The 23,410-nt window shown below is 42.9% G+C and overlaps 2 protein-coding genes across 9 annotated transcripts in view; one reads left to right on the forward strand and one right to left on the reverse strand.

The window, feature by feature from the left end:
- The window catches only part of LOC130297600 (protoheme IX farnesyltransferase, mitochondrial), a 492,900-nt gene that overhangs the window by 130,522 nt on the left and 338,968 nt on the right, over positions 1-23,410 (forward strand). The gene's annotated exons all lie outside the window — the stretch shown is intronic.
- Positions 1-23,410, reverse strand: part of LOC130297601 (heparan sulfate glucosamine 3-O-sulfotransferase 3A1-like) — a 191,701-nt gene that overhangs the window by 98,413 nt on the left and 69,878 nt on the right. The window contains exon 1 of one of the 5 annotated variants that reach the window (XM_056550259.1): positions 3,927-4,626. The exons of the other annotated variants lie outside the window; for them this stretch is intronic. Coding sequence (XP_056406234.1) covers positions 3,927-4,432 — 506 coding nt within the window. The 5' untranslated portion in view covers positions 4,433-4,626. Of the gene's footprint in view, positions 1-3,926; positions 4,627-23,410 lie in introns of those variants that run through there. 5 annotated transcript variants of the gene reach the window in all.

The following is a 23,410-nucleotide window of genomic DNA, read 5'->3' on the forward strand; positions in this document are numbered from 1 at the left end:
ACAAACATGATATATAGGGGATGTATTACAACTCTGAACACCCATAATACAAACATGATATATAGGGGATGTATTACAACTCCAAACACCCATAATACAAACATGATATATAGGGGATGTATTACAACTCCAAACACCCATAATACAAACATGATATATAGGGGATGTATTACAACTCCAAACACCCATAATACAAACATGATATATAGGGGATGTATTACAACTCCAAACACCCATAATACAAACATGATATATAGGGGATGTATTACAACTCTGAACACCCATAATACAAACATGATATATAGGGGATGTATTACAACTCCAAACACCCATAATACAAACATGATATATAGGGGAAGTATTACAACTCCAAACACCCATAATACAAACAGGATATATAGGGGGTGTATTACAACTCTGCACACCCATAATACAAACATGATATATAGGGGATGTATTACAACTCTGAACACCCATAATACAAACATGATATATAGGGGGTGTATTACAACTCTGCACACCCATAATACAAACATGATATATAGGGGGTGTATTACAACTCCAAACACCCATAATACAAACATGATATATAGGGGGTGTATTACAACTCCAAACACCCATAATACAAACATGATAAATAGGGGGTGTATTACAACTCTGAACCCCCATAATACAAACATGATATATAGGGGATGTATTACAACTCTGCACACCCGTAGTACAAACAAGATATATAGGTGGTGTATTACAACTCCGCACACCCATAATACAAACATGATATGTAGGGGATGTATTACAACTCCAAACACCCGTAGTACAAACATGATATGTAGGGGGTGTATTACAACTCCAAACACCCGTAGTACAAACATGATATATATAGGGGATGTATTACAACTCCACACACCCATAATACAAACATGATATATAGGGGGTGTATTACGACTCCGCACACCCATAATACAAACATGATATATAGGGGGTGTATTACGACTCCGCACACCCATAATACAAACATGATAAATAGGGGGTGTATTACAACTCCAAACACCCATAATACAAACATGATATATAGGGGATGTATTACAACTCTGAACCCCCATAATACAAACATGATATATAGGGGATGTATTACAACTCTGCACACCCATAATACAAACATGATATATAGGGGATGTATTACAACTCTGCACACCCGTAGTACAAACATGATATATAGGGGATGTAGTACGACTCCGCACACCCATAATACAAACATGATATATAGGGGATGTATTACAACTCTGCACACCCATAATACAAACATGATATATAGGGGATGTATTACAACTCTGCACACCCGTAGTACAAACATGATATATAGGGGATGTAGTACGACTCCGCACACCCATAATACAAACATGATATATAGGGGATGTATTACAACTCTGCACACCCATAATACAAACATGATATATAGGGGATGTATTACAACTCCGCACACCCATAGTACAAACATGATATATAGGGAATGTTTTACAACTCTGAACACCCATAATACAAACATGATATATAGGGGATGTATTACAACTCTGCACACCCATAATACAAGCATGATATATAGGGGATGTATTACAACTCCGCACACCCATAGTACAAACATGATATATAGGGAATGTATTACAACTCTGCACACCCATAATACAAACATGATATATATGGGACATATTACAACTCTGAACACCCATAATACAAACATGATATATAGGGGATGTATTACAACTCTGCACACCCATAATACAAACATGATATATAGGGGATGTATTACAACTCCAAACACCCATAATACAAACATGATATATAGGGAATGTATTACAACTCTGCACACCCATAATACAAACATGATATATACGGGACGTATTACAACTCTGAACACCCATAATACAAACATGATATATAGGGGATGTATTACAACTCTGCACACCCATAATACAAACATGATATATAGGGGGTGTATTACGACTCCGCACACCCATAATACAAATATGATATATATAGGGGGTGTATTACAACTCTGCACAGTCATAATACAAACATGATATATATAGGGGGTGTATTACAACTCTGCACACCCATAATACAAACATGATATATAGGGGAAGTATTACAACTCTGCACACCCATAATACAAACATGATATATAGGGGAAGTATTACAACTCCAAACACCCGTAGTACAAACATGATATATAGGGGACGTATTACAACTCTGCAAACCCATACTACAAACATGATATATAGGGGATGTATTACAACTCCAAACACCCATAATACAAACATGATATATTGGGGATGTATTACAACTCTGCACACCCATTATACAAACATGATATATAGGGGGTGTATTACAACTCCGCGCACCCATAATAAAAACATGATATATAGGGGATGTATTACAACTCTGCACACCCATAATACAAACATGATATATAGGGGATGTATTACAACTCTGCACAGTCATAATACAAACATGATATATATAGGGGGTGTATTACAACTCTGCACACCCATAATACAAACATGATATATATAGGGGGTGTATTACAACTCCGCACACCCATAATACAAACATTATATCCCCAATGCATTAGGACCTAAAGAGTTAAATCTATGCTGGTCGCTTCCTCCACCAATACATTGACTGATAATTTTAGGGTTAATTTTTTTAGGTTTGTTTTTTTTTTGCACCAAAGGGTTAACTTTACACTGTAAGATACATATCTGTAGCATCTGTGCAGAAGAGGGTTAAAAATTTGATTTTAACCTTTTATTCACTGGAAGTCTTATCAAACTAAGGTGCCTCCAGCTGTTGCAAAACTACAACTCCGGGCATGCTGGGAGTTGTAGTTTTGCAACAGCTGAAGGCACCCTGGATGGGAAACACTCATATAGGATGAGGTATACACGTAGCTTTGTCCTGGTCTGAAAAGGGTTAATTTCATCATTGCATAGATCAGTGTCTCCCAACCCCTGGACCACCAGCAGTCAGAGCATGCTGGGAGTTGTAGTTCTGCGACAGCTGGAGGCACCCTGGTTGGAAAATACTGAGATAGGGTGATGTATACACGTAGCTTTGTCATGGTCTGATGGGGTTAATTTCATCATTGCATTGATCAGTGTCTCCCAACCCCTGGACCACCAGCAGTCAGAGCATGCTGGGAGTTGTAGTTCTGCGACAGCTGGAGGCACGCAGGTTGGGAAACAGTCATATAAGATGAGGTATGAACATAGCTTTGTCATGGTCTGATAGGGGTTCATTTCATCATTGCATTGATCAGTGTCTCCCAACCTGTGGATCTCCGGCTGTACAGACATGCTGGGAGTTGTAGTTCTGCAACAGCTGGAGGCACGCAGGTTGGGAAACACTCATATAAGATGAGGTATGAACATAGCTTATTCATGGTCTGATAAGGGTTAATTCCATCATTGCATAGGTCGGTGTCTCCCAACCCGTGGTCCACCAGCTTTCAGAGCTTGCTGGGAGTTGTAGTTCTACAACAGCTGGAGGCACCCTGGTTAGTAAACACCAATATATGATGAAATGTACACGTCATGGTCTGTTAAGGGTTAATTCCATCATGGCAGAGATCAGTGTCTCCCAACCTGTGGACCATCTGCTGTCCGGGAATGCTGGGAGTTGTAGTTCTCCACAAGCTTGAGAGCCAGGGGTTGGGGAACACTGGAATGCATACAGGTGTGAAGGACTTCATTGTATGGTAGACTAGGACTCTCCTGCTGTGGGGGAACTACAAGTCCCAGACAGATGGAGAGGGAGCACCATCCTGCAGAGCTGGATACATACTGACATTTCCACTTCTGGCCAGTGTGAGGCGGTAGAGATTCAGGATCTCCACCCCCTGAAGCAGCAACAGCAGCATCATCACTCACCTGTACCAGTCCAGTCCCTTGTCATGGTTCCTATCAAAGAAGTGGGGTTCAGCCCCCACAGCCCTGATGTCGGGGTGCACCCTCAGGAACTCCAGCAGGGCCCTGGTCCCCCCTTTCTTCACCCCAATAATGATGGACTGTGGCAGCTTCTTGCTCCCTTCCCCCAGTGAAGTTAGGGTGATGCCCTCCTGGGCTGACACAGGGTACGGTACCCCAACATTGGGGAAGAGGCGACTCCACAGCGCCCCCTGGCGCACGCTTACTCTCTGCCCTGCCAGCCTAGACAGGATCAGTCTTCTCCTCTTTACCGAGTGCCAGATGGGCAGGTGGGGGTCCAGGTACCCGGCTTCTTCCTCCTCGGGGGTCCCGATGATGGGCCCCGGCAGGCTCTGCTCGGTCAGGCAGTAGAAGACATAGAAGGACATGAGCAGGGAGCACAGGATCAGCACTAACCTCCTATAAATGCTCCGGGACAGTGTGTCAGGCAGGGCACTGGGGGGTGTCATGTTAGGCAGGAGGCCATAGTATTACAGCAAGCAGTGTGTACCCTGCAGTCCTCCTCCCCTGGTACAGACATGGAGCTCTGATCTCCACCCAATCCCCATTAGCGGATCCATTGATCTCCTGTGATGCCCCTCTTGTGTACAGCTGCTATTATCCTCAGCATTACTGTTATATAGAGATGATGCCACACTGTGCCAAATCCCCTCCTGTGCACACCTCTAGCTGTCACTGCTGCCCGCACGTGGGGACCAGAGCACAAAACTTCTCAATGACATCACAGAGCGAGGCGACAGCCAATGGGAAGCCGGCACTGACATCAATGGAACGCGCGGTAGCCAATCAGAGGACGGGGGCGTGGCTTGGAGGTCACACCCTCTTTGTCCCTTTAAACTGTCATATAGAGGAGAGAATCGTGTCCTCCGCTCCGTGTATATTGGGCTCTAGTATAACTCCACTTGTTCTAAGGCAGGAACCGAGTTATCAGGTGATGAATAGGTTATAGAGGCGAGGGGATAGTGGAGATAGGAAATTATCTATCTCTCATATCTATCTATCTATCTCATATCTATCTATCTATCTCTCATATATCTATCTATCTCATATCTATCTATCTCATATCTATCTATCTATCTCTCATATATCTCATATCTATCTCATATCTATCTATCTATCTCATATGTATCTATCTCTCTCATATCTATCTATCTATCTCATATCTATCTATCTATATCTCATATCTATCTATCTCATACCTATCTATCTCATATCTATCTATCTATATCTCATATCTATCTATCTCATATCTATCTCATATCTATCTATCTCATATCTATCTATCTCATATCTATCTATCTAATATCTATCTATCTCATATCTATCTATCTACCTATATATATATATCTCATATCTATCTCATATCTATCTATCTATCTCATATCTATCTCTCATATTTCTCATATCTATCTATCTCATATCTGTCTCTCATATATCTCATATCTATCTATCTCTCATATATCTCATATCTATCTATCTCATATCTATCTATCTATCCCATATCTATCTATCTCATATCTATCTCATATCTATCTATCTCATATCTATCTATCTATCTCATATCTATCTATCTATCTCTCATATATCTCATATCTATCTCATATCTATCTATCTCTCATATATCTCATATCTATCTCATATCTATCTATCTATCTCATATGTATCTATCTCTCTCATATCTATCTATCTATCTCATATCTATCTATCTATATCTCATATCTATCTATCTCATATCTATCTATCTATATCTCATATCTATCTATCTCATATCTATCTATCTATCTCATATCTATCTATCTCATATCTATCTATCTCATATCTATCTATCTACCTATATATATATATCTCATATCTATCTCATATCTATCTATCTATCTCATATCTATCTCTCATATTTCTCATATCTATCTATCTCATATCTATCTCATATCTATCTATCTCATATATCTCATATCTATCTATCTCATATCTATCTATCCCATATCTATCTATCTCATATCTATCTCATATCTATCTCATATCTATCTATCTCATATCTATCTGTCTCATATCTATCTATCTCATATCTATCTCATATCTATCTATATCTCATATCTATCTCATATCTATCTATCTCATATCTATCTATCTATCTATCTCATATCTATCTATCTCATATCTATCTATCTATATCATATCTATCTCATATCTATCTATCTCATATCTATCTATCTCATATCTATGTATATCTCATATCTATCTATCTATATCATATCTATCTCATATCTATCTATCTCATATCTATCTATCTCATATCTATCTATCTATCTCATATCTATCTATCTCATATCTATGTATATCTCATATCTATCTATCTATATCATATCTATCTCATATCTATCTATCTCATATCTATCTATCTCATATCTATCTATCTCATATCTATCTATATCTCATATCTATCTCATATCTATCTATATCTCATATCTATCTCATATCTATCTATCTCATATCTATCTATATCTCATATCTATCTCATATCTATCTATCTATCTCATATCTATCTATCTCATATCTATCTATCTCAAATTAAGAGGTGGGCGCAGTCATAGGAGGCTTGGTTAATGACTCCAACTTCAATAAAAAGAGATAACCGCAGCACACAAAAAGTATCTTAGTGCAAAAAAAGTACCATTTATTCCATCTTCAGCAAAAATAAAGTGCCACATTTCGGTAGTCTCCTACCACCATCCTCAGGCATAGTGCAATGAACAAACACTGGCTCCTAAATAGCCACAACATTACATCAATCAATTAGTGTAAAATACATATACAAAAACATCCAAGATCCCAAGTATATTTAGTACAGTATGTGCATCGATACAAGTAAAGAGCATAATAATACATGTGTCCTTATACCACATATCCTGCAAATACAGAGTGACAGTGCAATTAACAGCATAGATTAGACATGAAACGGGGGGAGGAGCACTCACCAGTCAACTACGATTGTAAACAAAGTGTAAGTTATCGTGAGACATTACTCAGCTGCATCACCACGCACCCAGACAGTATGGACCAATCATACGATGGCATCAAGTCTCCATAGTAATGGCAGGCACTGCGGCTTGTGCATGCGTGTATCAGCACCAGCACACACAGCGCCATCTTATTATCTGGCAGACATAGATCTTCAGTGTATTGGGGGCAAGGCTGTCAGTTCCTAAAGGTCCTGTACCTGTCAGGATGTAACTGGCAGCACCGCAGCGCCCATCAGACTTCACACCTGCTCCCATGAATACTGACATACCCGCCCACCGCACACTGCAGAAAGGATTTCATATATTCTAAGATTTCTCAAGACACTATGGTAGTGCCACATTACTCTTCACACATAACAATGCTGCTAGTTCAGTCCTCTCTGCTAAACAAATTCTATATATATAATATAGTTATGTTGATTGGTGCAGTGTTCTTAATCCCATTTCAGCCCAAACCTGTAGAAGATATGTGCAAAAAGATACAATTAGTAAAAAGCGAATATACATCTACAAGAGCAAATATATGCATATATGCCTATGCCCTTGCGGTACAAAATCTTAACTCATTTCTTTATATATATATATATATATATATATATATATATATATATATATATATATACCGTATTTTTCGTCATATAAGACGCTCCGGCATATAAGACGCACCCAATTTTAAAGGATAAAAATTCAGAAAATAAAGATTCTGAACCAAATACAATGTAAAGTATAAGACAGTGATCTTCAACCTGCAGACCTTCAGATGTTGCAAAACTGCAACTCCCAGCATGCCCGGACAGCCGTTGGCTGTCCGGGCATGCTGGGAGTTGTAGTTTAGCAACATCTTGAGGTCCGCAGGTTGAAGATCACTGGTATAGGAGGTAATACTCATGTGTCCCCGTCGCTCCGGACTTGTCACCGCTGCCCTGGATGTCGCCCTCCATCGCTGTCGCCGCGTCCCCGGGGTGTCCCCGTCGCTCCGGTATCCTCGCTCTCCGTCGCCGCCATCACGTTGCTCTGCACGCCGCTACGCATGCCGCTCCTATTGGATGACGGGACGGCGTGCGCGACGACATGATGACGACGAAGGAGAGCGCCAGCCATGCAGAGTATCCCGGCACGGAGCAGACACCGAGGAGGCAGGTAAGGTCCCTCCCAGTGTCCTGTAAGCTGTTCGGGACGACGCAATTTCACCGCGGCGGTCCCGAACAGCCCGACTGAGCAGCCAGGTTAGTGTCACTTTCGCTTCAGGCGCAGTGGTCAGCTTTGATCGCCGTGTCTGAAGGGTTAATACAGGGCATCATCGCAATCGGTGATGTCCTGTATTAGCCGCTGGTCCCGCTGTTGATGGCCGCAGGGACCGCCGCAATAGGACAGGGTTTTAATGTGTATTTGCCGTATAAGACGCACCAACTTTCCCCCCCCCCCTCCCCCCCAGTTTTGGGGAAGAAAAAGTGCATCTTATACGGCGAAAAATACGGTATACACTGTGTCCATTCATCAATTCTTATTCAGAACAAAAAAATGAAGAAACAACATGGGGCTGTATCTGGAGGTTATTTAGTGTACATTTTATTACTGATTTTAAATTCAACATTGAGTCCTCCCGGTTTGAGAGATCCCAATTTGAATATCCACTGTAATTCACGTTTTTTCAATATGGACACCCTATCACCTCCTCGCATAAGAGGGGGGATGGGGTCCGCAATCATGGCTCTCAAATCTCGTTCTTGGTGGTTATATTCTACAAAGTGCTTAAAGGGGTTCTCCAGTGCTTAGACATCTTATCCCCTATCCAAGGGTCTGATTACTGTCGATCACGGGACGGCGGCGTGTGGTGTCACGCCTCCGCCCCCGTGTGATGTCACGCTCCGCCCCTCAATGCAAGTCTATGGGGGGTGTGACAGCTAGCATGCCCCCTCCCATAGGCTTGCATTGAGGGGCTGAGCGTGACGTCACACGGGGGTTGAGGCGTGACGTCACACGCCGTCGGCCCTGCGGTCGCCGGTAATCAGACCCGGAGCGAACACGCTCCGGGGACTGATTACAAACGGGGTGCAGCGTGCAAGATCATGGGGGTCCCCAGCGGCGGAACTCCCACGATCAGATGTCTAAGCACCGGAGTACCCCTTTAAAAACTGGTTGATCTATGTGTTTTTTTCCTAATGCTATATCTATGCTGGTTAAATCGTGTCAAAGTCATTTGTGGTTTCTCCCACATAAATTAAATTACAGGGACACCAAAGAATGTAAATAATAAATTCGGAGTCACAGGTCAGGTAAAAGTTAATTTTATACATGGATCCAGTCTGGGGGATATACGAAATTGCTTCCCCTCTGCACATACCTGCAATTGATGCATGAGCAGCAGAAGAAGCAGCCCGTCTTTTGTACTGTTAAAAATGTTTGTGCCAGGGGGTCGTTCCCCCTGTGGGCACTGGTGTTGCGGCGGTGGTGGTTGCTGAAAGGCTGCAGCTAGAGTTCTCCTTAATTATTATTTTATTTTTCTTTCTTATCTCTTTTTGTAAGCTCTCAAGGTTTTTCAAGGTTATGTTCTTAATATGTTTCGTTTCTCGTAACTGAGGTCGCTCGCTAAAAGAATTGAAACTTTCTGCTATTGGCTAAAATTGGTAGATACGCCCTTCACTTTTATATACCAATACTTTGTAGTAATAAAGATCAGAGTGTGTTCTTTATACTTACTTGTCTGTCATCTTTTCCTATGAGGGAGACACTCTTCTGGCGCCAGGGAAGGTTACACAAACCAAGGTGGAACTAGGGCACTTATGCCAGGGGCATATAATGAGGAGTAGCAGATCCTTTCATTCGCCACCCAGTGCAACGCCATTTTATGCTAGGGACGTTAGGGACCCACTCTAAATAGGTGGCCTTGATGTGGCGAGTGGGCTTGTTCTTTTTTTTATCAAAATTTATACTAACAACCTGTTAGTTTTTGAATTTAGAGAAGCAAGTAGATCAAATTACAATTTGTAGATGTGGGGCCATGTCTGTTTTGTCTACTTGTCTACTGCTCCTATATACAAGAATATAACTACTATAGTACTGCTCCTATAAACAAGAATATAACTACTATAATACTGCTCCTATATACAAGAATATAACTACTATAATACTGCTCCTGTTACGCCGAGCGCTCCGGGTCCCCGCTCCTCCCCGGAGCGCTCGCTACACTTCCCTCACTGCAGCGCCCCGGTCGGTTCCACGGACCCGGGGCGCTGCGTTACCACCTCCGGCCGGGATGCGATTCGCGATGCGGGTAGCGCCCGCTCGCGATGCGCACCCCGGCTCCCGTACCTGACTCGCTCCCCGTCAGTTCTGTCCCGGCGCGCGCGGCCCCGCTCCCTAGGGCGCGCGCGCGCCGGGTCTTTGCGATTTAAAGGGCCACTGCACCGCTGATTGGTGCAGTGGTTCCAATTAGTGTTTACACCTGTGCACTTCCCTATATCACCTCACTTCCCCTTCACTCCCTCGCCGGATCTTGTTGCCCTAGTGCCAGTGAAAGCGTTCCTTGTGTGTTCCTTGCCTGTGATTCCAGACCTTCTGCCGTTGCCCCTGACTACGATCCTTGCTGCCTGCCCCGACCTTCTGCTACGTCCGACCTTGCTTCTGTCTACTCCCTTGTACCGCGCCTATCTTCAGCAGCCAGAGAGGTTGAGCCGTTGCTAGGGGATACGACCTGGTCACTACCGCCGCAGCAAGACCATCCCGCTTTGCGGCGGGCTCTGGTGAAAACCAGTAGTGACTTAGAACCGATCCTCTAGCACGGTCCACGCCAATCCCTCTCTGGCACAGAGGATCCACCACCTGCCAGCCGGCATCGTGACAGTAGATCCGGCCATGGATCCCGCTGAAGTTCCTCTGCCAGTTGTCGCTGACCTCACCACGGTGGTCGCCCAGCAGTCACAACAGATTGCGCAACAAGGCCAACAGCTGTCTCAACTGACTGTTATGCTACAACAGTTACTACCACAGCTCCAGCAATCATCTCCTCCGCCAGCTCCTGTACCTCCTCCGCAGCGAGTGGCCGCTTCTGGAATACGACTATCCTTGCCGGATAAATTTGATGGGGACTCTAAGTTTTGCCGTGGCTTTCTTTCCCAATGTTCATTACACTTGGAGATGATGTCGGACCAGTTCCCCACTGAAAGGTCTAAGGTGGCTTTCGTAGTCAGCCTGCTGTCTGGAAAAGCCCTGGCTTGGGCCACACCGCTCTGGGACCGCAATGACCCCGTCACTGCCTCTGTACACTCCTTCTTCTCGGAAATTCGAAGTGTCTTTGAGGAACCTGCCCGAGCCTCTTCTGCTGAGACTGCCCTGTTGAACCTGGTCCAGGGTAATTCTTCCGTTGGCGAGTATGCCGTACAGTTCCGTACCCTTGCTTCAGAATTATCCTGGAATAATGAGGCACTCTGCGCGACCTTTAAAAAAGGCCTATCCAGCAACATTAAAGATGTTCTGGCCGCACGAGAAATCCCTGCTAACCTACATGAACTCATCCATCTTGCCACTCGCATTGACATGCGTTTTTCCGAACGGCGTCAGGAGCTCCGCCAGGATATGGACTCTGTTCGCACGAGGCGTTTCTTCTCCCCGGCTCCTCTCTCCTCTGGTCCCCTGCAACCTGTTCCTGTGCCTCCCGCCGTGGAGGCTATGCAGGTCGACCGGTCTCGCCTGACACCCCAAGAGAGGACACGACGCCGCATGGAGAATCTCTGCCTGTACTGTGCTAGTACCGAACACTTCCTGAAGGATTGTCCTATCCGTCCTCCCCGCCTGGAAAGACGTCCGCTGACTCCGCACAAAGGTGAGACAGTCCTTGATGTCTACTCTGCTTCTCCACGTCTTACTGTGCCTGTGCGGATGTCTGCCTCTGCCTTCTCCTTCTCTGCTGTGGCCTTCTTGGACTCTGGATCTGCAGGAAATTTTATCTTGGCCTCTCTCGTCAACAGGTTCAACATCCCGGTGACCAGTCTCGCCAGACCCCTCTACATCAATTGTGTAAACAATGAAAGATTGGACTGTACTATACGTTTCCGCACGGAGCCCCTTCTAATGCGCATCGGATCTCATCACGAGAGGATTGAACTGTTGGTCCTCCCCAATTGCACTTCTGAAATCCTTCTTGGACTTCCCTGGCTTCAACTCCATTCCCCAATCCTGGATTGGTCCACTGGGGAGATCAAGAGTTGGGGGCCCTCTTGTTCCAAGGACTGCTTAAAACCGGTTCCCAGTAAACCTTGCCGTGTCCCTGTGCTTCCTCATGTAACCGGTCTCCCTAAGGCCTATATGGACTTTGCGGACGTTTTTTGCAAAAAACAAGCTGAGACTCTACCTCCTCACAGGCCTTATGATTGTCCCATTGACCTCCTCCCGGGCACTACTCCACCCCGGGGCAGAATCTATCCTCTGTCCGTCCCAGAGACTCTTGCCATGTCTGAATACGTCCAAGAAAATTTAAAAAAGGGCTTTATCCGTAAATCCTCCTCTCCTGCCGGAGCCGGATTTTTCTTTGTGTCCAAAAAAGATGGCTCTCTACGTCCTTGCATTGACTACCGCGGTCTTAATAAAATCACGGTTAAGAACCGCTACCCCCTACCCCTCATCTCTGAACTCTTTGATCGTCTCCAAGGTGCCCATATTTTTACCAAACTGGACTTAAGAGGTGCTTATAATCTCATCCGCATCAGAGAGGGGGATGAATGGAAAACGGCATTTAACACCAGAGATGGACACTTTGAGTATCTGGTCATGCCCTTTGGTCTATGCAACGCCCCTGCCGTCTTCCAAGACTTTGTTAATGAAATTTTTCGTGATCTCCTATACTCCTGTGTTGTTGTATATCTGGACGATATCCTGATTTTTTCTGCCAATCTTGAAGAACACCGCCAGCATGTCCGTATGGTTCTTCAGAGACTTCGTGATAATCAACTCTATGCCAAAATAGAGAAATGTCTGTTTGAATGCCAATCTCTTCCTTTTCTAGGATACTTGGTCTCTGGCCAGGGACTACAAATGGACCCAGATAAACTCTCTGCCGTCTTAGATTGGCCACGCCCCTCCGGACTCCGTGCCATCCAACGTTTTTTGGGGTTCGCCAATTATTACAGGCAATTTATTCCACATTTTTCTACCATTGTGGCTCCTATTGTGGCTTTAACAAAAAAAAATGCCGATCCCAAGTCTTGGCCTCCTCAAGCGGAAGACGCCTTTAAACGACTCAAGTCTGCCTTTTCTTCGGCTCCCGTGCTCTCCAGACCTGACCCATCTAAACCCTTCCTATTGGAGGTTGATGCCTCCTCAGTGGGAGCTGGAGCTGTCCTTCTACAAAAAAACTCTTCCGGGCATGCTGTTACTTGTGGTTTTTTTTCCAGGACCTTCTCTCCGGCGGAGAGGAACTACTCCATCGGGGATCGAGAGCTTCTAGCCATTAAATTAGCACTTGAGGAATGGAGGCATCTGCTGGAGGGATCAAGATTTCCAGTTATTATTTACACCGATCACAAGAACCTCTCCTACCTCCAGTCTGCCCAACGGCTGAATCCTCGTCAGGCCAGGTGGTCTCTGTTCTTTGCCCGATTTAATTTTGAAATTCACTTTCGGCCTGCTGATAAGAACATTAGGGCCGATGCTCTCTCTCGTTCCTCAGATGCCTCTGAAATTGAACTCTCTCCTCAACACATCATTCCTCCTGACTGCCTGATTTCCACTTCTCCAGCCTCCATCAGACAAACTCCTCCAGGAAAGACCTTTGTTTCTCCACGCCAACGCCTTGGGATCCTCAAATGGGGTCACTCCTCCCATCTCGCAGGTCATGCGGGCATTAAGAAATCTGTGCAACTCATCTCTCGCTTCTATTGGTGGCCGACTCTAGAGACTAATGTGGTGGACTTTGTGCGAGCCTGCACTATCTGTGCCCGGGATAAGACTCCTCGCCAGAAGCCCGCTGGTTTTCTTCATCCTCTACCTGTCCCCGAACAACCTTGGTCTCTGATTGGTATGGATTTTATTACTGACTTACCCCCATCCCATGGCAACACTGTTATTTGGGTGGTCGTTGATCGATTCTCCAAAATGGCACATTTCATCCCTCTTCCTGGTCTTCCTTCAGCGCCTCAGTTGGCTAAACAATTTTTTGTACACATTTTTCGTCTTCACGGGTTGCCTACACAGATCGTCTCGGATAGAGGCGTCCAATTTGTGTCTAAATTCTGGAGGGCTCTCTGTAAACAACTCAAGATTAAATTAAATTTTTCTTCTGCATACCATCCTCAATCCAATGGACAAGTAGAGAGAATTAACCAGATCTTGGGTGACTATTTACGACATTTTGTTTCCTCCCGCCAGGATGACTGGGCAGATCTTCTACCTTGGGCCGAATTCTCGTATAATTTCAGAATCTCTGAATCTTCCTCCAAATCTCCGTTTTTCGTGGTGTACGGCCGTCACCCTCTTCCCCCCCTCCCTACCCCCTTGCCCTCTGGTCTGCCCGCTGTGGATGAAATTTCTCGTGATCTTTCCACCATATGGAAAGAGACCCAAAATTCTCTCTTACAGGCTTCTTCTCGCATGAAGAGATTCGCAGATAAGAAAAGAAGAGCTCCTCCCATTTTTTCCCCTGGAGACAAGGTATGGCTCTCCGCTAAATATGTCCGTTTCCGTGTCCCGAGCTATAAGTTGGGACCACGCTATCTTGGTCCTTTTAAAGTTTTGTCTCAAATTAATCCTGTCTCTTACAAACTTCTTCTTCCTCCTTCTCTTCGTATCCCTAATGCCTTTCACGTCTCTCTTCTTAAACCTCTCATCCTCAACCGTTTTTCTCCTAAATCTGTTCCTCCCACTCCTGTTTCCGGCTCCTCGGACATCTTCTCTGTCAAAGAAATCTTGGCCTCTAAAAAAGTCAGAGGAAAAACTTTTTTTTTAGTGGATTGGGAGGGTTGTGGTCCAGAAGAGAGGTCCTGGGAACCTGAGGACAATATCCTGGACAAAAGTCTGATCCTCAGGTTCTCAGGCCCCAAGAAGAGGGGGAGACCCAAGGGGGGGGGTACTGTTACGCCGAGCGCTCCGGGTCCCCGCTCCTCCCCGGAGCGCTCGCTACACTTCCCTCACTGCAGCGCCCCGGTCGGTTCCACGGACCCGGGGCGCTGCGTTACCACCTCCGGCCGGGATGCGATTCGCGATGCGGGTAGCGCCCGCTCGCGATGCGCACCCCGGCTCCCGTACCTGACTCGCTCCCCGTCAGTTCTGTCCCGGCGCGCGCGGCCCCGCTCCCTAGGGCGCGCGCGCGCCGGGTCTTTGCGATTTAAAGGGCCACTGCACCGCTGATTGGTGCAGTGGTTCCAATTAGTGTTTACACCTGTGCACTTCCCTATATCACCTCACTTCCCCTTCACTCCCTCGCCGGATCTTGTTGCCCTAGTGCCAGTGAAAGCGTTCCTTGTGTGTTCCTTGCCTGTGATTCCAGACCTTCTGCCGTTGCCCCTGACTACGATCCTTGCTGCCTGCCCCGACCTTCTGCTACGTCCGACCTTGCTTCTGTCTACTCCCTTGTACCGCGCCTATCTTCAGCAGCCAGAGAGGTTGAGCCGTTGCTAGGGGATACGACCTGGTCACTACCGCCGCAGCAAGACCATCCCGCTTTGCGGCGGGCTCTGGTGAAAACCAGTAGTGACTTAGAACCGATCCTCTAGCACGGTCCACGCCAATCCCTCTCTGGCACAGAGGATCCACCACCTGCCAGCCGGCATCGTGACAGCTCCTATATACAAGAATATAACTACTATAATACTACTCCTATATACAAGAATATAACTACTATAATACCGCTCCTATATACAAGAATATAATTACTATAATACTTTCTCCTACATACAAGAATATAACTACTATAATACTGCCTCCTATATACAAGAATATAACTACTATAATACTGCTCCTATATACAAGAATATAACTACTATAATACTGCTCCTATATACAAGAATATAACTACTATAATACTGCTCCTATATACAAGTATATAACTACTATAATACTGCTCCTATATACAAGAAAAGAACTACTATAATACTGCCTCCTATATACAAGAATATAACTACTATAATACTGCTCCTATATACAAGAATATAACTACTATAATACTGCTCCTATATACAAGAATACAACTACTATAGTACTGCTCCTATAAACAAGAATATAACTACTATAATACTGCTCCTATATACAAGAATATAACTACTATAATACTGCTCCTATATACAAGAATATAACTACTATAATACTACTCCTATATACAAGAATATAACTAATATAATACTGCCTCCTATATACAAGAATATAACTACTATAATACTTCTCCTATATACAAGAATATAACTACTATAATACTGCTCCTATATACAAGAATATAACTACTATAATACTGCTCCTATGTACAAGAATATAGCTACTATAATACTGCTTCTATATACAAGAATATAACTACTATAATATTGCTCCTATATACAAGAATATAACTACTATAATACTGCTCCTATATACAAGAATATAACTACTGTAATACTGCTCCTATATACAAGAATATAACTACTGTAATACTGCTCCTATATACAAGAATATAACTACTATAATACTGTCTCCTATATACAAGAATATAACTACTATAATACTGCTCAAATATACAAGAATATAACTACTATAATACTGCTCTTATATACAAGAATATAACTACTATAATACTGCTCCTATATACAAGAATATAACTACTATAATACTGCTCCTATATACAAGAATATAACTACTATAATACTGCTCCTATATACAAGAATATAACTACTGTAATACTGCTCCTATATACAAGAATATAACTACTATAATACTGTCTCCTATATACAAGAATATAACTACTATAATACTGCTCCTATATACAAGAATATAACTACTATAATACTGCTCCTATATACAAGAATATATCTACTATAATACTGCTCCTATATACAAGAATATAACTACTATAATACTGCTCCTATATACAAGAATATAACTACTATAATACTGCTCCTATACACAAGAATATATCTACTATAATACTGCCTCCTATATACAAGAATATAACTACTATAATACTGCTATATACAAGAATATATCTACTATAATACTGCTCCTATATACAAGAATATAACTACTATAATACTGCTCCTATATACAAGAATATAACTACTATAATACTGCTCCTATATACAAGAATATAACTACTATAATACTGCTCCTATTTACAAGTATATAACTACTATAATACTGCTCTTATATACAAGAATATAACTACTATAATACTGCTCCTATATACAAGAATATAACTACTATAATACTGCCTCCTATATACAAGAATATAACTACTATAATACTGCTCCTATATACAAGAATATAACTACTATAATACTGCTCCTATATACAAGTATATAACTACTATAATACTGCTCTTATATACAAGAATATAACTACTATAATACTGCTCCTATATACAAGAATATAACTACTATAATACTGCTCCTATATACAAGAATATAACTACTATAATACTGCCTCCTATATACAAGAATATAATTACTATAATACTGCTCCTATATACAAGAATATAACTACTATAATACTGCTCCTATATACAAGAATATAACTACTATAATACTGCCTCCTATATACAAGAATATAACTACTATAATACTGCTCCTTTATACAAGAATATAACTACTATAATACTGCTCCTATATACAAGAATATAACTACTATAATACTGTCTCCTATATACAAGAATATAACTACTATAATACTGCTCCTATATACAAGAATATAACTACTATAATACTGCTCCTATATACAAGAATATAACTACTATAATACTGCTCCTATATACAAGAATATAACTACTATAATACTGCCTCCTATATACAAGAATATAACTATTATAATACTGCTCCTATATACAAGAATATAACTACTATAATACTGCCCCCTATATATACAAGAATATAACTACTATAATACTGTCTCCTATATACAAGAATATAACTACTATAATACTGCCCCTATATACAAGAATATAACTACTATAATACTGTCTCCTATATACAAGAATATAACTACTATAATACTGCCTCCTATATACAAGAATATAACTACTATAATACTGCCTCCTATATACAAGAATATAACTACTATAATACTGCTCCTATATACAAGAATATAACTACTATAATACGGCTCCTATATACAAGAATATAACTACTATAATACTGCTCCTATATACAAGAATATAACTACTATAATACTGCTCCTATATATACAAGAATATAACTACTATAATACTGCTCCTATATACAAGAATATAACTACTATAATACTGCTCCTATATACAGGAATATAACTACTATAATACTGTTCCTATATACAAGAATATGACTACTATAATACTGTTCCCACAAGAATATAACTACTATAATACTGCTCCTATGTACAAGAATATAACTACTATAATACTGCTCCTATATACAAGAATATAACTACTATAATACTGCCTCCTATATACAAGAATATAACTACTATAATACTGTTCCTATATACAAGAATATAACTACTATAATACTGCTCCTATATACAGGAATATAACTACTATAATACTGCCTCCTATATACAAGAATATAACTACCATAATACTGCTCCTATATACAAGAATATAACTACTACAATACTGTCTCCTATATACAAGAATATAACTACTATAATAATGCTCCTATATACAAGAATATAACTACTATAATACTGCTCCTATATACAAGAATATAACTACTATAATACTGCTCCTATATACAAGAATATAACTACTATAATACTGTCTCCTATATACAAGAATATAACTACTATAATAGTGCTCCTATATACAAGAATATAACTACTATAATACTGTCTCCTATATACAAGGATATAACTACTATAATACTGCTCCTATATACAAGAATATAACTACTATAATACTGCTCCTATATACAAGAATATAACTACTATAATACTGCCTTCTATATACAAGAATATAACTACTATAATACTGCTCCTATATACAAGAATATATCTACTATAATACTGCCCCCTATGGACTGTAAGCAGTATTATCACATGTGGTTAGAGTTCCCCTTGTTCTTTCTTCCCTCTATACGTTGCTATAACTTGTAGAGACTTTGGTGTTGACTGAGACTTTGTCCTATTAAATATTCACGGCTCTGGAGAAATGATCTCAGTTCTGACAACACTGCGGCATTAGATTGTCTATGTAAATAACATTTGCCTTTGGTTTGCATAGGAAGCAGAAGTCGTATTTGAATACCAATCCCATCGCCCTTATCCTTCCTATACTAATCACTTGGTCAAAATAATATTTACTTTGGGATTCCATGCACATAAGTCTGAACCACATATGTTAATACGAAGGGAGAGGACATTAAGTATGTACAAGAAATATCAGGTTTTACTAGAATAAGACAACGGGTGGCGACTGGTGTCCGACCTCTAATTTCCCGCACCTATCCCTGGAACGAAGGGATCAGGTTGTGCTGTAAACCTAACTGCTTGATGGTTTTACTGAACAGCACCGCTCCGAACAGGACCAAGTGAGTGGAGCTGGACCACGGTACAGGGAACAAAGGGGGTGGTAGGGCTGGGCGGTATGACCAAATATGTGTATCACAGTATTTTGTTAACTTACGGCGGTTCCACGGTATATAATGGTATTTTCACTCCCCCCCCCCTTTTCATGTGACCCGTGCGCGTTGTTCGGCGACCCCCCTCCCAAATCATGTGACCCGCCAGTGCTGTTCTGCCCCCCCCCCCCCCCAATTAATGATCAGCCCAGCGGGGTACTACTCACAGATGTCACCTTCAAACACTGCCCTCGTCCTCTTTGTTATACTGTACGCCAGTGGTCTCCAACCTGCGGACCTCCAGCTGTTGGAGACCACTGGCGTACAGTGAGTTCCAGCGCCCGAAGGCCCCCAACAAAGAGGAGGAGGGCAGTGCTTGACATCTGTGAGTAGTACCCCGCTGGGCTGATCATTAATTTGGGGGGGGGGGGGGCAGAACAGCGCTGGCGGGTCACATATGATTTGTTCCTCGATGTGGGGACAGTGCAGCGCTGGGCTGATAATACATTCCCGAGGGTGAGGGGACCAACCGGTATTGCGGTATGGGGGAAAATTCATATCGTGCACCCCAAAAAATATGGTATTCGGTATGAACCGGTATACCGCCCAGACCTAGTGGCTGTGCTTTCCTGGTTTTTGGCCCCATTTGTTCTAGGGATCAGCGGGGATCCCAGAGGTCAGATCACATTAGTAGTTTGTGGCATCTCTGAATGATATAGAGTAGTCAATTCTGCTGTAATATTCTGCAGCTTCTAAGTAAATAAATAAGAAATAAAAAATTATGCCTTATGATATTTTTCTTCTGTAATTCCCCCTGTTAAAGGGGTAGTCCAGTGGTGAAAAACGTATCCTCTATCCTAAGGATAGGGGATAAGTTTGAGATCGCAGGGGGTCCGACCGCTTGGGCCCCCTGCGATCTCTCTGTACGGGGCCCCGGCTCTCCGGCCAGATAGCGGGTGTCGCCCTCCGCACGAAGCTGCGGCCGACACGCCCCCTCAATACATCTCTATGGCAGAGCCGGAGATTGCCGAAGGCAGCGCTTCGGCTCTGCCATAGAGTTGTATTGAGGGGGCGTGTCGGCCGCAGCTTCGTGTGGAGGTCAACACGCCCCCTTCCCGCGGGCTGTTGGGGCTCCGTACAGGAGATCGCAGGGGGCCCTAGCGGTCGGAACCCCCCGCGATCTCAAACTTATCCCCTATCCTTAGGATAGGGGATAAGTTGTTCACCACTGGGTCACCACTGGACTACTCCTTTAATGTATGAATAATTCGACAATGGTTTGTGCCACTATACACTCTGACACTGGTGAATCCCTGCTGATAGTGTCCCGCTGTGTATGGACAAAGACTATTAATAAAGTAAAGAACCCTTCTCTAGTAAGCCCATTACTGAGCAGTCTTCAGCACCTGTGCTGATTCAAGGCAAACAAAAAAACCTGGACTGGCCCATAAACTGACCAGCTATGTTCTGCTAGGGCAGTGTCACCCAACCAGGGTGCCTCCAGCTGTTGTAAAACTGCAACTCCCAGCATGTCCAGACAACCTTTGGCTGTTTTGCAACAGTTGGAGGCACACTGGTTGGGAAACAATCTGCTAAGGATATCGCACCATTCCTCACATCTCACCCAGCTTTCCCTGTATGAGATGTGAACGTGATTGAGTCCTATCTTGCAGAAATATAGTGATCTCCGGCGTCCATTGCTGTATAAATAAACTGGAAATTGTGCATTACTATTGTTAGATGTGCCCCTACACTGACACTATCAACACATTATTTATACATTTCCAGGAGGGATAGCAGAGGAACGATACAACACAGAGGTGAACACACATTTGGCCATGGTTATGTAATTCATTCTGCAGTGGTGACGGCCGCTTGTAGCTGCAGGAAAGGGATGTTGTATATAGGGGGACACCGATTACTAATGTTCCCATTAACCTCCTTAGTACAGAAAACACATCCAGAGCGGATCGGGGTAATATGTAAGACCATTATCAACCCAGCCTGTCCTATATATATTTACTCATCTGTCATATATATAACAGGCGGTATTGCACAATAAGCTTAGATACAGTGGCCGGACAGTGCTTAGATACACCAGTCAAGTATTTAATATCCTACTATCTTAGATATACTAGTCCTGCATACAATATTAGACATGATAGGCTTAGATACACCACCTTAGCAGACAGCATTGCACATGAGAAGCTCAGATACACCATCTCAGCAGATGGTATCACGCATGATAGGTTTAGATATATCAGCCCAGCAGACACTGTCTCAAATGATATTTTAGATACACCAGTTTTACAGAATCACATACAGCAGCCCAGAAGACGCACATGGGAGGTTCAGATACTCTGAGCCAGCACAGTATTGCCTATGATAGGATTAGATACACCTCTTCAGCAGACAATACAAACATGATAAAATTATATATACCTCCTTAGTAGGCCGTATCACACAATAGGCTTAGATACATCAATTCGGTAGATTAAATGGGTACTCTGCCCCTAGACATCTTATCCCCTATCCAAAGGATAGGGGATAAGATGTCCGATCACGGAGGTCCTGCCGCTGGGGACCCCCGGCAATCTTGGCTGCGGCACCGTATACAGCAGGTGCACGGAGAGAACTTCGCTCTGTACCGGATGACTGGCGATGCAGAGTGGAGGCTCGTGACGTCACAGCAATGCCCCTTAATGGAAATCTGTGGGAGGGGGTGTGACAGCTGTCACCCCCCTCCCACAGACTTGCATTGAGGGGGCATGGCCAAAATGTCACGAGAGGGGAATGACCGTGACATCACGAGCCTCAGATGCTGCACCCGACGCTCTAAATTAACGCCGGGTGCAGCAGGGAGATCAGACATTTTATCCCTTATCTTTTGGATAAGGGATAAGATGTCTAGGGGCAGAGTACCCCTTTAATGTTTTCCCAACCAGTGTGCTTTCAGCTGTTGCAAAGTCAGGTCATGCTGTGAGTTGTAGTTTTGCAACAGCTGGAGACACACTGGTTGAGAAACACTGCCGTAGACAGTCTCTGCACACAGTACTGTGCATGTAGGCTTAGATACACTGTGCCAGCAGATAGTATTGCAAAATCCCATGCAGGATCCCATGCATGTTTAAACTCCTGCAAATACAGTGAAGGAGTATAAACATGCATGGGATAAGCATAACACTATCCTTCATATAAGATAGGGCCAGGGACTATTGATAGGATTCAGATTATTGGGCAGACTAGATGGGCCAAATGGTTCTTATCTGCCGACACATTCTATGTTTCTATGATAGGATACACCACTTCAACAGACAGAATAACAGATGATAGGCTTAGATACACCATCTCATCAGGCTGTAACACACCAGATAGGCTTAGATACAATGCCTCAGCGGACAGTATCACACATGATTGACTTAGCTACACCAGTGTAGCAGTATCTGATCTGTCTATAGACATACTATGACAGTACATTTTGATCCACGCTACATTCTTGCTCTCTCAGTAGTTTTGTCGCTATTGTAAGACATAAGAGTATATTGGATTGGAGCAATTCTCTGAAGTTCCTGCAGTGTAACGTTGTGGAGTCTAACTCTTATCCTGAATGATGTCCAATATTCAGCATGAAATTTGTTCTTCAGATAGAGCGGCCTGATAGGAGTATTATTCCACTCACGGCCTACCGTCCCTTTCATACATATAT

This window comes from Hyla sarda, chromosome 13, assembly GCF_029499605.1.
Source record: "Hyla sarda isolate aHylSar1 chromosome 13, aHylSar1.hap1, whole genome shotgun sequence".
Taxonomy (NCBI): domain Eukaryota; kingdom Metazoa; phylum Chordata; class Amphibia; order Anura; family Hylidae; genus Hyla; species Hyla sarda.